Source organism: Gymnoscopelus microlampas, assembly GCF_963454915.1.
Source record: "Gymnoscopelus microlampas genome assembly, chromosome: 6".
In the NCBI taxonomy this organism is placed as follows: Eukaryota; Metazoa; Chordata; class Actinopteri; order Myctophiformes; family Myctophidae; genus Gymnoscopelus; species Gymnoscopelus microlampas.
Window position 1 is genome coordinate 40221698 of NC_139943.1, and position 16299 is coordinate 40237996.

The following is a 16299-nucleotide window of genomic DNA, read 5'->3' on the forward strand; positions in this document are numbered from 1 at the left end:
CCGCTTGTAGATCGCCTATTTTCACTAGTTTGGGTCCTGGGGAGCTCGAGCTAAAACGTTTGGGAACCACTGAGCGTGACCGATATATCGGTCAGGCTCTTGTAACCAGCCACTTGTTTTCACCAAAAATGTTATCCATTTCCATTGTGGTTGAGAAACTGGCCAATTTTCCAAATAGTTGTAATGTTTCAAATTCACCTTTGTTCCCAGATAAGACTCTAGTTTCATCATACTGAAGACCTTATTTACAACTCTCATAAAAAGTTATTTAATGGGTATTCTTAGCATCTGTATATTTAACATAGCAATTTCTGTACTTGCTGTGTTTGTGTTGAAAAGAATATATTTTACATAAAATATTCAAACTGCTTTTAACCCATTTAGGGCGGGAAGCGGAACCCCTGTTTGTAACTACACCTTTCAAGACGGGAACCCCTTTTGGGGTTGTTGTTGCTATGTACAGTGTATAGCAACATACATTTTTTCGTAATTTTTGAATAAATATACGTTTTTCAGAAAACTTAGGTCAGGATTTAGAAGGCGTTTTTAGAAGTAAATCTGTGTTTACTAAACAGAGATTTACATGAAATAATAGATAACAAGCGCTTTCTATTGTTAGCAACAACTGACATAAGGCAACAACTGACATATTGAATTAGGGTTAGGGTTTTTATAGAAGTGACGTCAGAGAAAACACCAAAAACGAAGACATTTTTACATTTCATGACATAGGCCCCTTTATACAGCTCAAGAGTGTACAAATGGAACCAAATGCACTCTCGCGGTTCCATTTGTACACCCTTTGAGTTAAATTAATAGCCAGAATAAATGAGACCTAATAATGTGTGTGTGGGATGGGATTCTTTCTGACAGAGGGGACCATACCCAGCGGTTCCTGCTAGGGTGGTGGACTCAAATGTGTGCAGATCTGTTCCCCAGAGCTCTTGTGAAACAGACAGAGCTGATTGATGGGGAGTGTGGAGGGAGTGGTAATTGAGAGTAAAGCCTCACAGTGCTTTTAGTTAATAGACAAGTCAGGGCAGTGAAAGATGTGTCCAGCAGCAGGTCTTGCTGATTAGAGCTGGTTAACAGGCCAGGCCCACTGCCATGGCCTGCTGTTCATTTGGTAATGAAGGCTCAGAAGGAGGAGGGGTTGGTGGGGGGGGTCTTGTTCTCTGACAGATGGACAGACAGTGAGTGAAGGCACCATAAAGCTATGGCTCACACACAGCATGTTAACAGGCACACTTACCTAAATACAACCCTCTCATAACATTTCAGAAAGAATGACGCTTCAAATGCCAGAGGCGTAAGACCGCAAAGTTAGATCGACAGTAAAAGCCGGCGGTTAACTGCATTTGTCTGTACTCGTTAAGTCCAAACAAGACACGATGAGCACATCCGTGTCTACCTTTAACTCACCCTGAATGACAACTTAAAAACTACTGGGCCGACTCGCTCAGATCGCAGAGAGACCTCAGATTATTCTCATCATTCATTTCACATTGTCCCGTCTAACATCAGTCCTGTTTAAATAATTTTTTCTATTCTCTGTGAAGAATAAAATGACTCGTCAACAACAACAAAAAGAATGTCTCCTATGTGGGATATGTCATATAAATCAGGACTCGGGTGGAAGGAACAGTTGATAAGAACTAATTGGGGCTGGAGGCCTTGGGGTTAAAGAGTGGGCGTTATTAATATGCATGTATGAATCATTCCGCTGGGCTAGGGTTGAGCAAACCATCTCGGAAGCACATTATGCAGCTGAAACAACTGTGCGGTTCTCATTCAGAAGCAGAGGGATGGAGGAGCGTGAATTTCTATATTACAGTATATTAGATCATTAGTCCAAGTCATAAAGCTTTGTCCCAGGAAGCAATGGTAAGATGCTTGTTTGAAAACACACAGTGCAGATTAATGTTACTATGGTTGGGAGGGGGGGGGGGGGGGGGGGGGGTTGGGGGCAATCACACCAATGTGCTTCCTCTCCAGATAACACCATCATCTATCACATTCCATTAGGCCACGTTGGGTGGGATGGAGATTAGAGGCAGCACCCAGCTCCCTGGCCATTACACGTCACAGGGGTGAGAACAGAATACAGTGGCATGAGAACAACATTGGCCAGACCTCTGACATGGGTCAACTGGGGAGCGTGTCCGCCGCACCACAGGGGGCTACGCCACTGACCACAGATCATCCACCATGGCCGTGCTCAGCATAATTCTGTATGGCAGAGGAATCAATACCGCACGGCCAGAACATGGTCATGCCAACATCAGCCTCCGGGGCGATGTCAGAGAGCGCTGACTAACTGCATCAATTAAAAAAGAAAGATCACCATTTCATACCTTGCGTTTGATCAAACCAGTGATTGAACTGATGCGTAATTTCTTAGTTCAAATCCTGCGATAAGTTAACAAATTTGTTTCTAAGTTTTTATTGTGCAAAATCTAATAATTTCTTCTCAACTTACTGGTGCTTTATCAGATGAAAAAAAAAACCCACCTATATCAACCCCTCAGGAGATATGAAGATTATAATAGAGCACAAAACCGAAGCAATCATTTTGTTCCACAGGGAATGCTGTCTGCATCATTTCAGTGATGGGAGTTAACTTTCAGAGCTGTCTCAAACAGGGCCATGTGATGTGATATGGTGTAAAGGAGTAAAAATAGATTGTACTTCCATCCAGCAAAAATATTACAGAACACATTCAAATCACACTGCTTACACTATGTCATCAATATTCAATCCCCTCAGCCAGGCCCGACAGAGGCCTGTGATAATTCTCTCACCAGTGTGCCTTAAGAGAGCCTCTCTCTGACATAAAGCAGAAATCACAAGGAATGTGAGCTCAGAGGGAGAAATACAAAGATATCAGCTCAATCTCCCCCTCTAGTGTTCAGCAAGTGTAGCACCATTCAGCATCACCAATTACCCTTTTCCCTGATTCGTTTTTTTTCTCTGGTTCACTTTACGGCCTCATTGGCCCTAAAAGGTACATTTTATATTTGTAAAAAGGTCTGATTCGATAGAGGAGACCAACCTTGCATTCTACAACACTCTGGTCAGATTCACAGGTGACATAAATCTCATCCACGGCCCTCCGTAGGTTGTCGAACAGGAAGGCCCAGTAGCGTGCCCGCAGGTCCACCTTGCGCGGCTGTCTGGCTTTAGTCGGGCTCTTCTCTGCCCCCTTGTCCAGCAGAGCACCAGCAGTGCTTTTACTTTCCACCCCTGCATTCTGTAGAGACAGGGCAGGAATCAAATCATGTGCTTAACGTAGACAAAACCTATTATCCCATCCCATGCATCTGGGATAAAAGAGGAAGATGGGTTGGCAAAGTGCATGGTGCCCTCTAGTGTAAAATGCACTTGATGGCATGCCTACATGCCTGTATGTCCTCTATTTCGTGATCAGAGTAGCATAAATTATTAGATACACCGTTCAGTATTTGTATTGTGTGCAGTTTCTGCATGCATCGAGTATTTCATATTCTCAGAATTGCCAATTATATTTGTAAGTGAATTGTATCATTATTTCAATACTGTAATGCACATACCTGTTTCTTATTCCTGTGTATTCCAGTGTTGATTCTCTGTGCCCTCAAATTGCTGCTGGAGATGTTTTTGGACTTTGCTATGATGTGAGAAGATGAGAAAACACAATAGCGCATGTAGGTGGTTGCAGTTACCAACAGAACAAATAACCGTGCCTGCAGCTTACAGTATGACAGCATCTGCAGCTGAAATGGCAGCTTTAGAAGCCGCCTTACATAAATAAACCAACCCAAACACTTTTACAAGAAACAATGATACTGTAGTGTAAAGATAGGTATGGCTGCAACTAATGAGTGTTTTAACCACTTAACCGCTATTTTAAATGTCCTTGTACGATGCAAAAATAGATGATCTACCAGCTACAACAGTGCCGCATCATGACAAACGTGTTGCAAGCTTGTAGATGGGCTATTTTAGCAACGTTTTTTTAAGTATTTAAAAAGGAAATAAGACAAAACATTCACGTTTTGGTTAAGTTATAAATGTCACAGATTCACAGGTTTTACATGACTACCATCTATATGATTACTAAAATTGGATTAAATCTTTGTATGTGAGATGTGTCTGTAGTTTGTGTGTGAGAGAGAAAGAGAGAGAGTCTACTCTAGAGAAATAGAAACAGAGGGAGAGAGATTAACTAAGTTGGCCTAAACAAAGCTTACTTTGGCAGAAAGCCTAAACAATGTGGACAAATAGCAGTCTGTTACTTTGCCAACTAGGGCTGCCTAACAGGCATATAAAGGATCTTTTTTTCCCTGGTTTCTTCCTAGGGCGACAGTCATGAAACCACATCCACTGAAACCCCACCCCGTCAGGATGCAAATATGGTCGATTACTTGTCCAATGAGTTGATAGCTGATTAAATACTTGCCTACAGCTCAACTATCCTAAATCACCAACATGGCTTCGTTGACTCTGCCATGCTTTGTAGGCATTATCAGGGCTGGGGAAAGGACTGTACAGACTCTACAACCACCTTAAGGTTTTCTTATTCATTCCAGGTTTTTATCAGAAAAGCTGGGAGGTCAAACAAGGTATGTTATTTAGTTACGGGTGTATTGTGCTACAGTGCAGACAAGAAAGCAGTGCATGACCTAGTATGACCTTTCGTGCCCATAATAGCCAGTCCCCATAGTGATCTAGATCAGGGGTTCTCAACCTTTTCAGGCCGCGACCCCCAAAATAATGATATTATTTCCCGCGACCCCCCACACAGCGCGCGTGCATGCGCGCGTGCATTGCGGTTCTGGGCCGATTGGGTTTGTTTTTTTCCCGTTTTTTGGTTCCTTTATTTCGGTTTTAGGGTTAGGGTTAGGTTATTTAATTATAATAGGTTATTTGATAATTATTTATTGTATTACATTAAAAATGTTTTCCTAATGTTAATAATGAAATATTTTTATCTTGAATTTAGTAAATGAACTGATAAAACATGAATTAATAATAACATCAAAAATATTTTTGTTAAAACTTTTTTTTTTTTTTTTTTTTTCACATTCACCAAAAAATCTGGCGACCCCCCCAAGTTATTTGGCGACCCCGACCCCCAGGTTGAGAACCACTGATCTAGATAAGTGAAGCCTAATTCATTCTCCGTAGCATGACTCTCTTGCCTAAAAGATCAGTTCTGCTATGATGCCAGGTTTGATATTTACCTGATATCCTAGTTATTTTAAAATACAGGGTAAACCGGTACGCCCCTCTTTGTCCTTTGTTCAGGGTTGACTTACAGGTGCGGTGGTCTCAAAAACAAAGGAAAACTGGCATAAAAATACTCGCTCTCTAAACAAACTTTTAAAGGAAGACTCCTTAAACAGAGACTAAGAAAATAGTTTTTATTTTATTTCATTTTAACATGCTCATAAAGTGCTCTGTGCTCTGTGCTCAAAGGTGCAAAAAAGTAGCTAACTTTTCGTTCATAGGACCTTCGTCAGTGCTATATGCCATATATCACTGTGTCATATACTGTAGCACTGACGAATTCCTATGTTTTGCTACTTTTTTGCATCTTTCACTTTGAGCACAGAGCACTATCCGCATGTTAAAATAAAAGTATAGAGAGCGAGTTTTTTTCTGCCAGTTATTTTAGTTATTTTGAAACACTAAATAGTTTTCTTTGCACTCTATTTACGCGACCACCTGAAGTCAACCTCATCACACCATCTGTCACTGAAAAACAGCGGCCTGAACAGTAATGAAAGAAAAGACCGAGACCACAGTGTCTATTCTGGTAACTTCAATCTGAACTCCTGACTGCATTGATGTGACACCTGCCATACTGTAGGTTTAGTCGTTCATCTCACTGTTTAACGGGAACCCTGTGTGGCCAATGTGTGTGCAGGAGATAAACGCGGGAGGAGGGGACACTGCTATGTGTATGAGTTGTGAACAAATAAATAAATATAATTTTAAAAATCAACACCTACCTTCCTCCTCTTTGTTCTCCTTGTTCTCCAGAGGGACACTCCAGGCGATGAGGTTTCGAGCTGCACGGCCCTCCTCCGCAACGATCTTCCTCACCTTGTCATGGCTGTTTGAACGCTGGAAGGACGCCTGCAGGCACAACAAAGGATGATGATTCATCCATCCCACCCACACGTCCAGCTGTCACAGACAACAAACGTTTGCTGCATTTTTGCTTTATTCCAAATTGCATATTGTGTAATGCGCTTGTTCTCAAAGTGGGTCCAGGGGTCCAATTTGTTCCTGTTCGCGGACGACTCGGCACTCATGGTCTCGGACAAGAACAAATTGGAGGTTGGAAAATCCCTCAGCTCTGAGCTCAACGATATCCGCACTTGGCTCTCTGATAAACTGTCATTACACCTGGGAAAAACGGAATCCATTCTTTTTGGGTCTAACGTCAACCTCAGTAAATCCGAAGACTTTGCGGTCACGGTTGGTGACCATGTAATCACAAGTAAAGAAGAGGTTAGCTATTTTGGTTGTATTTTCGATAACAAACTTTCCAGTGAAGAAATGGCAACAAAAGTGATAGTGAAAGTCAACCAAAGAACAAGTGGGGACTCTAACTCTAACCCTCATTCAATGTCATTTTTAACTATGCTTGCACCTCATGGTTCATGAACGTCTCAATGTCAATAAAATCAAAACTACAGACCTCTCACTTTGCTAGTCTGTGTTGACTCAAGGTAGAAGACAGAGTACAGCATATTTCAATGGGTCTGGTCCTTAAGATACTCAGAGGATCAGTGCTCAGTTACGGTCAAACTACTTCTCTAGAATGAGTGATGCACAAAGGCATAACACCAGAGGGAGCTCACCTGACACCGTTCCCCCAAAATTCGGCTCTAACATGGGGGAAAATGTATCGAGGAATGCCTAAACTAAAGCCATTAAAGACATTGACTCAAAACTTACCTAAAATAATGGATGACCTTAACTCATTGTGTGCCAATGATGTCATTTGACGTCTCTTAAAAATTAAAAAATAAATAAAAGCATAAAAATCTTTTTTTTCTTCTTTTTTTGTTCTCAAAGGAACTAGGAACTTTTTGTGTTATCCTTTTAGCATAACTTTTGACTCTTGGGAATTAACTGGCACGTGAGTTAATGCGCTTTATTACACGGCTTGGTTGAATGCTCGATTCTGATTGGTCAGTCATCGGTCATTATTTCTGGATAATGACCGATGCGCTCTATAACGGACCGCTGTGTAATCAGAGACTCAGAACACCTGCTCATATCAACCTGCGCTGCTTGGTTTTATGCTTTATCCAACATGACAGCCATGTAAACAAACAAACAATGTCATTTACAACTAAACGTTGCTCTCAAGAATGTTTTTGAAAACATTTGAAGTGAGAAATAGACGATGCAATGACCGAAAAGTGATTCTATTTCATCCTCTACACTTCCTTGTTTATGGTGGCACAACAACGGGGGAATACCAAAACGCTCGCCCCAAAACACAGTCGCCCCGGGGCAAATCCGGCGGTATTACAGGCAAATCGGCAGTAAATAGAATGGGGGGCGAGTGTGTTTTGGGGCGAGTTTTTTTCCATTTCGTCATTTGTTTTTGCGAGGCGAACTTGTCCGCCCAGCCCAATACTTATGGAATACTTTCATTGCCGTAAGCAAGGAAATACTTCGTTTTGTTGTTACTTTTGGGTAAATGTATTTATGTATTTATTAAGTAGCCGTGTAATAAGCGGGATAATGCATGGGGAGGTAGTCATTATTGAAATTTAAAGCCCTTCAGGGCGATTAACCACCTCGGCTGCGCCTCGGTGGTTAATCGCCCTGTTGGGCTTTAAATTTCAATAATGACTACCTCCCCATGCATTATCCCTTGCTTAAACATCCTGTAATTAATAACAATGCTGTTTAGGTTTGCAATGAATTGCATAAGACTACACACAGTGTTTACCCAAAAAGCTGCATGGTATGGTATTATCATAGCATGAGTACCTGAATATCATAGTTACTTCATGTTATTTCTGATCCCAGCAGAATAGCCTGTAGAATTCAGCACAATTTACAATAAAATCAACCAATACTACATGTACAGTACTGTTAACAATCTTGTTAATAAAGTATCCAATCAATCAATCAAGGGCAGTTCCAGGGGGTGCTCAACTAAATGTTTGATAGTTAGGAACCAAAAAGGTTGAGAATCACTGTTGTAATAGACAGTTGCGAGATAATTAGAGGGGGGGGGGTGGCTCGGGGCACAGTAGCGACTCTGGCGAGGTGCCTTTAGTCCACAGCGCAGTCACAACGGTCCTACGCAGATGCTATTCTATGACTAAAGAAAAAGGCTGGAGGCAGAAGCTCTAGCCTGCTCCGTGCACACCACCATGGTTGACCTACACATTGAGCATGCATCAATGACCTCTGCTCGTCTGCTGGCATTTCTGCTGAGGCAAATGCCACGAGCAGAGATGTCGTGCAATGTCGTTCATCATATCCTTTACCTACAAGGCAGCATACTGTGTGGGTGCTTGATAACAAAAACACAGCGCCCGTATCGTGCCTAAAACCGCTATGAGACGCTTTCAGAAGCTTGTTGCTTGAAATATACTCCAAGTTATGTCACATATAAGTCAAAGTAATGATAAAAAAATTATGCCTCAATTCTAGGCATGTCATTATCGGTGAAACTAAAAAATGCAAAACAAAAAGATAAAATGGCCATTCTACCAGTGCACAATGCTTCACAGCGCAATGTGAGCCTGTAGATCGGCTATTTTCAAAATAATAATTTTGTGGGCTGTTTTTTGTGGTTAGGTGGTTAAGTGGTTAAGTTCAGCTCAGGCGAATGCCAGCTGATGCCAGAACACTTCCTCATGAAGCTCCCCCCCTCCACCCCCACACACCCCCACCACCTCTCGCAGATGCACTCTCGTAGTAACAGTGCAGCATGTTCCAAGCCCTCTGGCACATGAGTTAAAGCCCTTTATTACACGGCTTGGTTGAATGCTCGATTCTGATTGGTCAGTCATCGGTCATTATTTCTGGATAATGACCGATGAGCTCTATAACGGACCGCTGTGTAATCAGAGACTCAGAACACCTGCTCATGTCAACCTGTGCTGCTTGGTTATATGCTTTATCCAACATGACAGCCATGTAAACAAACAAACAATGTCATTTACAACTAAACGTTGCTCTCAAGAATGTTTTTGAAAACATTTGAAGTGAGAAATAGACGATGCAATAACCGAGAAGTCATTCTATTTGATCCACTGCGCTTCCTTGTTTATCGTGGCACAACAACGGGGGAATACCAAAACGCTCGCCCCAAAACACAGTCGCCCCGGGGCAAATCCGGCGGTATTACAGGCAAATCGGCAGTAAATAGAATGGGGGGCGAGTGTGTTTTGGGGCGAGTTTTTTTCCATTTCGTCATTTGTTTTTGCGAGGCGAACTTGTCCGCCCAGCCCAATACTTATGGAATACTTTCATTGCCGTAAGCAAGGAAATACTTCGTTTTGTTGTTACTTTTGGGTAAATGTATTTATGTATTTATTAAGTAGCCGTGTAATAAGCGGGATAATGCATGGGGAGGTAGTCATTATTGAAATTTAAAGCCCTTCAGGGCGATTAACCACCTCGGCTGCGCCTCGGTGGTTAATCGCCCTGTCGGGCTTTAAATTTCAATAATGACTACCTCCCCATGCATTATCCCTTGCTTAAACATCCTGTTATGAATTCAAAAATGCTGTTTAGGTTTGCAAAGAATTGCATAAGACTACACACAGTGTTTACCCAAAAAGCTACATGGTATGCTTATGCTATAGGTATGCTAGTATGTGTACCTGTATATCATAGTCACTTCATGTTATTTCTGTTCCCAGCAGAATAGCCTGTACAATTCAGCACCATCTTTACAATAAAATCAATCAATCCCCAAGAGGATGAATGAAAAAAATATTTATTCTAGCTGCAACAAAAACTATTTACCATGCCATTCATTCCATTAGTATGAGTGGCATTACCAAATGCCTGACATATTGCATGGCTCATCCAACACAACGCAGTGGCATTTTAGACATAAGCTTGTGTAAAATCCTTTGTAACAAACTCTTGGTTGCACCGTATACACTCACAAAAATGTGAACGTGCCTCATTAGTTTTTACACGTCCATAAACAGCATGCACTGAGTGCACTGGTCTGCTACTATTTAATGTCCCTGGGGGAAGCTATCTGACTGACCTACTTTTTGAGTGAAATTATTACATGTAGTGTAGTCAAGCCGGGCTTTATTTTCCCATGCAGAACAAGACAGTAAAGGAATAGAGGAACATCAAACAAAGCATTGAAGTGGGCTAAAGCTAACTTGAGTGGGTCACCATCATAGCAACCCATCTCCCAGCAGCAGACTGTAGCCTAAATATTTACTCTGCGTTTCCTGGACATGGCAACCAGTAGATGATGGATGACTGTTGTGTGGACATACCAAGCCTATAGACCACTCATGCCTGATAGCTAACCATGTGCTGCAAGCCTTCAAGCAGACAAGTCTTGAGCAAGACTCTCTTGATCAATCAGCTGCTGACAAGTGACAACCTGTCACCTGGTCAGTGTTGCGTTCCCTTGGAGCAGCAACTCCACTTTTTAACCACTTTTTAACACTGGAATCCATGTTGGGCACATTTTCACAATTGTCTAAAACAACTGAAAGAAATTCAAAAATGTATTTAATATATATATATATTACATATATTAAATAAAATTGCAAAAATGGCGATCTACAATCTCACAATGCAACATGTTGTGATTGTAGATCCGCTAATTCCGCTATTTGTTGCATGACTAAGTGCGTATATAAGGCTTAAGTGGTTAAAATGGTGGGCAACTTGTTGTTCTCTGTCCGGCCATTGCCGACAATCATTTTTTTATGCACAAGAGAGCTGGCCAATTTCTGAGGACTGTGCTGAGTGAAGGGGCAGTCAGCAGGTGTAGGGTTTCCCTTCTAAAAAGGCCTACAAACAGAGACGCAGGCAGCAAGACAGCAAACTAGAACTAGCCCATTACGAGAGACAGAGTGAAAAAAAGAGATCAGAAAGTACGTACAGAATAGAAGTAGAGTCTGTAAGCAGGTTCTTCGTCCTTATCCAGCCCTGACATACTTTTGCAGACCCCTTCAGTCAACCCGTTTCCTCTTGCCGGCATTGCACACAAGGTGACATCGTCATCTGACGGAAGGACCGAAATAGCCTCCTACTGTGAATCCCTGACACTGCTATAGCAACGTCCCCAGCTGTGTCAACCCCTACTCCAATGGCGATTGAGAGACAAGTGCTTCGAAGCCTGCCAGTCCACCCTCGGTCCTCTCTGTCCGTAGCACTGTCAGAATTACTCAGTAATCAGGCCAGGACCCTCAGCACCATGCTGAGTTAGCAGGCCTGTGCCACAGTGCTTGTAGCTGTCCGACTGTCTGTATGCCACTCCGTTCTGCTCTCCAGCAAAATACAGCTTCTAATGTTTACAGCTTCTCTCCTCTCTCTCTCCTAGCTCTGCATCACAGCCCCCTCACTCTCACACTCCTTCTGCCACAGCATTGCGTAGTCATGTGCACTCAGCAGGCCTGCCCCTCAGCCCTGGTCCTCCTGCCAGTGTTGCCAGTGATGATGAGAGTGTAGCTGCAGGCTAAAGCAGTGTGCTAATACAAGGCTGGCTCTGCATTAGCCATACAGGCTGACACTCTGGGTCGGATTGGATTTGGCAGGCTGATGAATCATAGAATTCTAGGGGACAAAACACAAACCTGGCTGCCTGTATTGCCTCAGAACTGTGCTGTTTGTTGAAACATGCTTTGTTTTGCTGTGATGACTCACAACAAAAATAACTAACTGAGCATCCTCTGGCTAAACAGGGGTTGTATGAGGCCACAGGCATTGGACGATGGGTTATCTACCTGGCTGATGAAAAGACTAAAAGCAGGTAATGACTAAACAAAATGTCACAAATATTTTTCGTTAATTAAATATTCAGGGTAATAGATCATATTAATCATTAAGATGAATGTATAAGGAATGTATTCAAAGTTCTGATTTGTGTAAAAAAAATAATCAAGATGTCCAGAATTGTCTATCATAATCAGAATTCAGAAAAATATTGTATTTCCACCAAATAGGTGTCTATAGGGTCATTGGGAGACCTGGTCTATTGACTGACTGACCCAACAGTTGGATTATTCAAGAGACTTTGAATTTGAAAAGAATGGACAAATGGTAAACATACTTAATGTCATACTACCTATTGAAAAGTCCTTGGCAGAATTAATCATTTATATACTTTGTTGTATGACAGTGTCACGCAAAACGGCAAAGGCAGAGAAATTTGCCAATTGACAAGCTCTCAACACGTCGCAACCGCAATGCAACACGTTGTAAGCTTAGTTGTAGTTCTGCTCAGTGCTATTTTTGAACATTTTCACCTACATTACATGACATGCCCAAAATAGGGATGCTGAAAGTGGTTAAGGCTGTCTGTGGGTTACTGGGTTTGACAAATATTTAACCAATGTGAGTATTAACAAGAGCTTATGAATAAATAACCATAACCATCCATCGAAACGGAGTTTGAAACGTAACAGATTTGGAGTCATACAAGGTTACTTTCTGCCCAACAGCAATGATAAACAAGACCAGTTCTGTACTGTTTGGGGTATCACAAGTAAGACGCGCGAACGCTGGAAGCGAACGCAGCTCGAAAATATTGTGTATTTACGGACTGTGTGTGTGTGTGTGTGTGTGTGTGTGTGTGTGTGTGTGTGTTTTGACTGCACTCTGGCGCACTCTGTTGGTTGCACACAGGCAGTGCAGGCAGTGCACACATACTGCACACACACACACAGACAGAGACACAAGCCGAGCAGAGTTTCATAGTATGCTCCACTTGGGCGGAGCCGAGGCGCCTCCTTCCGCGTTCGCAATAATAGGAAAATGGTAGAGAAAAAGTAGAAGGATTAGCCCGAACAGGTTGCTCTGGAACACTTAGTTGGGACAGTTTAGAGATGTTAAGACGGGGGCTGGAGGATCCGCAGCAGGAGTATGTTGACGTGTAGGCACTGGCAGCACATACAGTATGTGTGCTGGGGTTACCTGTGAGGAGTTTGGATGTGCAGGCGGAGAATGTGGATGACTGTGGTTAACTAGGAGATAAAACTAGGGAATTTGGGGTTTATGTGTTGGAGTGTAATATTATTTTATTTTTGTGTTAACATTTTGGTCATTTATTTTGTTTAAATAATAACCATGATAATGCACACTGACTGTAGTTAAAGCTGCACTATGTAACTTTCCTCTTCTACCTCGTATTTGAACCCCATTTCCCTTGCATTGGTGTGGACTGGCCTTAAAACTGTTTTTTTGCAAGCATAGACAGTAACAAGTATGGACAACGTTACGCCCATAGACTCTACAGACCGTAAATAAAGACTATTTTTCGTAAAATCGGGGCGTTTCGAGAATATTTAAGGGCGTGTTATTTAAATGACGCTCGGTGTCAGCCATCAGATTTATCAAAGCTCCGACCAAATGTACGCTAGGATTGGCTGTATAGGATCCTTTGATAAATCTCACTTGGACTTGGCGTAAGGTCAAATATAGGCAAAAATATAAGCCGGTTTGTACATTCCATTGATAAATGAGGGCCAATACACTATAACTAACCCTAACCTAACAGAAAATATGTCTAAACCTAACCTCAAAATCATGCCCACCTGGGTGAAACACCTGGGAAACAGAGAGTCCGGTGTGTTCAGTGTCACTGACGATTGTGCATGTGCCACTGCCTACCAACCTGATCAATCAGGTCTTTCTTGTGTGTAATTGATGATGATTAAAGTAAACACTCCGTCTCATCCATCCTGATCAATGATGGACTCAATAGTTTGTCTCTAAGCTTAGTCTGGTTATTTAGACAATAGATGGCACATTTTGTGGTCATCAAGGTTTACACATGCCTGGTTGATTCAGCAAACAATCGATCGTTTACTACTCCATCCAGAGTAAGGAAGGCATACCTGACATTAATTCTATTTGCTCCCCCCTATTGGCCCGACACACAGTAGTGAAATTACATCAGCTCCTGCTCAACTGGCTGTGACCACTTCCATTATGCAGGCACCTCATGTTCGTCCTCCACCCCGAACCTGAGCTTTGTGGGCCTGAAGAACAACAGGTGTTTTCAAGTTGAGCACTCTGGGGCTTCACTGAATGTTACAACATTGACTCAGAATGCCAGAACCACTTTCATCACATTCCATTATGGCTGTAAAGTGTTTGAAGGACGGTGCACCAAAATGATGACAATTCCCTTCCGATGTTCAGTTGGTGTGATTTTGTCATTCTGTAACATTAATTGTATAGGCGCAAAGTTGTATCTATTATTAAAGTTTGACATGTGCGGTTAGAGGGGATAGTGATAGGGCAACACTGACTGGTACTGTATGTTACTTTATGGAGATACAATATGCAGATTACGCCCCATTTCTGAACCAGTCTCTCTTTCTCTGGAGTCACTGGAAATCAACTGTATTGATGTACAAATTGTATAGACTACATAAAATACAATTGCTCCCACAATCCAATGAAAGAGCCTTTGCCTTGTAACAGGATTACCCATGCAGGGTAATGAATGGAGATCATTGACACACTAAACCATAGTTCAGTGTCAGTAATAGAAGTAGGCAAGTAGCACTGGCACAGAAATCTTTGATTTCCAGTGGCAAGTGTGTTCAGCACAACAGCCAACTCCAAGGAAACCAGCCGTGCCTGAAGACGAAGACCCAACCCTGGGTCTTCTTCAGGCTCAGCTTGGTTTATTTATGCACACACACCACCAGGGGTTTGGATTGGAAGCATCCTGTTCATGCTACTGAGAACGAGGGTAGGCATGGTGGTAACAGGATAGGTGTGCAGTCTGGGCACCAAGGAAGAGTGGGCACCTCTATGTTAAATTGGCATTTTTTTCCCTAAATGTTAAAAAATAAAATGTTTTTAAGTAAAGTATACATGATTAGAACATGCTTAAAGATTCGACAATTAAGGTCTAATATTTTTACAATTGCTACAAAACCTGTATATCCAGTCATTTTGGGGCATAAACAAGAAGTTGAAGGATAAAATTCTGAATAGGTCTGATCAATTAATAACGAAGTACCGTGCATGCTCACATCATGTATTAAGATATTTTTGGGACAAAATGGTACATTTTACATGGAGGTGCCCAGATGTCCCTACAGTGCCCACCTATCCTGTATCCGGCATGGTGCCTCCGCCGACTCCGCCCATTAATAGGTATCTGCTAAGGAACAGGGTGAGACATCTCACTCTACTCTACTACTCCGAGTAGAACTCAAAGAATATGGGTTAAGCGAATTACTTACAGTTTAGACAAATCATCACTGACGCTTCTAGTTTAATCAAGATAGAGTGTGGATTACTTTTATATTTGTAATCGTCCCCTTTCATAATCATAAACCGACCCGACAGGGACAACGAGAAATCAGTGGTCGATTCGATTGGACCACCCATAACCATAATGAGCTATCTAGTATGTGTTACATTGTAACCACTAGAGTTATTATGACCCGGGGGCTTACCTTCAAGGCGGTAATGGGGGTATTATTCCTGCTCTTGCCTCCTCCATGCGAGGATCCAGAGCTGTTGCTCCCAGACCTCTCCCTCCCGTCTCCTCCACCTTGGCTAACGTTCATTCTCGGGCCGAGGCGGTGAGGAGGACCCCCCGCACCACCACCACCACGCCGCCGTCCGTCGTGACGACTATCTTTGGACATCGACTCTCAAATGAGCTCAGCGCTTCGTGGGGGGGGGGGACAGAAAAAGATTCTATTTACACAAAGGATGAAGTTGTCTTGTTTCCATAAACATCACATAAATGACAGCAAGCAAGGACAACCTAACAACAAGCAGGAAGTGTGCTAGTAGACGAGTTTGACAGACAGCGCGGCTGTCCAATCATTTCGGTCTTCGATGGAAACGCATAAAATGTGGGCCAATTACATTCAGTGCCTCGACGGGGCTTAAGCTTCTAGGGCGGGACTCTGCCTGTCTACCATGGCAACGATGTGTGTTGGGCCATTTCGAATACCAAAACGCTCGCCCCAAAACACAGTCGCCCCGGGGCAAATCCGGCGAACTCGGAACCCCACCCGATCGTAGACATGTAACTTGGCGACGCCCCGCTGGGGGCGAGCAGTCCGCGGAAGAAATGGGGGCAAGCGTGTTTTGGGGCGA

General features: G+C 42.6%; 1 protein-coding gene across 2 annotated transcripts in view; it reads right to left on the bottom strand.

The window, feature by feature from the left end:
- The window catches only part of scaper (S-phase cyclin A-associated protein in the ER), an 89012-nt gene extending 73036 nt beyond the window's left edge, over positions 1–15976 (bottom strand). The window contains exons 1-4 of one of the 2 annotated variants that reach the window (XM_084059044.1): positions 15645–15976; positions 5994–6120; positions 3570–3646; positions 3053–3250 (exon numbers count right to left, since the gene is read on the bottom strand). In XM_084059044.1, coding sequence (XP_083915170.1) covers positions 3053–3250; positions 3570–3646; positions 5994–6120; positions 15645–15839 — 597 coding nt within the window. In that variant the 5' untranslated portion in view covers positions 15840–15976. Of the gene's footprint in view, positions 1–3052; positions 3251–3569; positions 3647–5993; positions 6121–11107; positions 11514–15644 lie in introns of those variants that run through there. The other variant, XM_084059045.1, reaches the window with a different exon arrangement.
- Between the last annotated feature and the right edge of the window lie 323 nt (positions 15977–16299).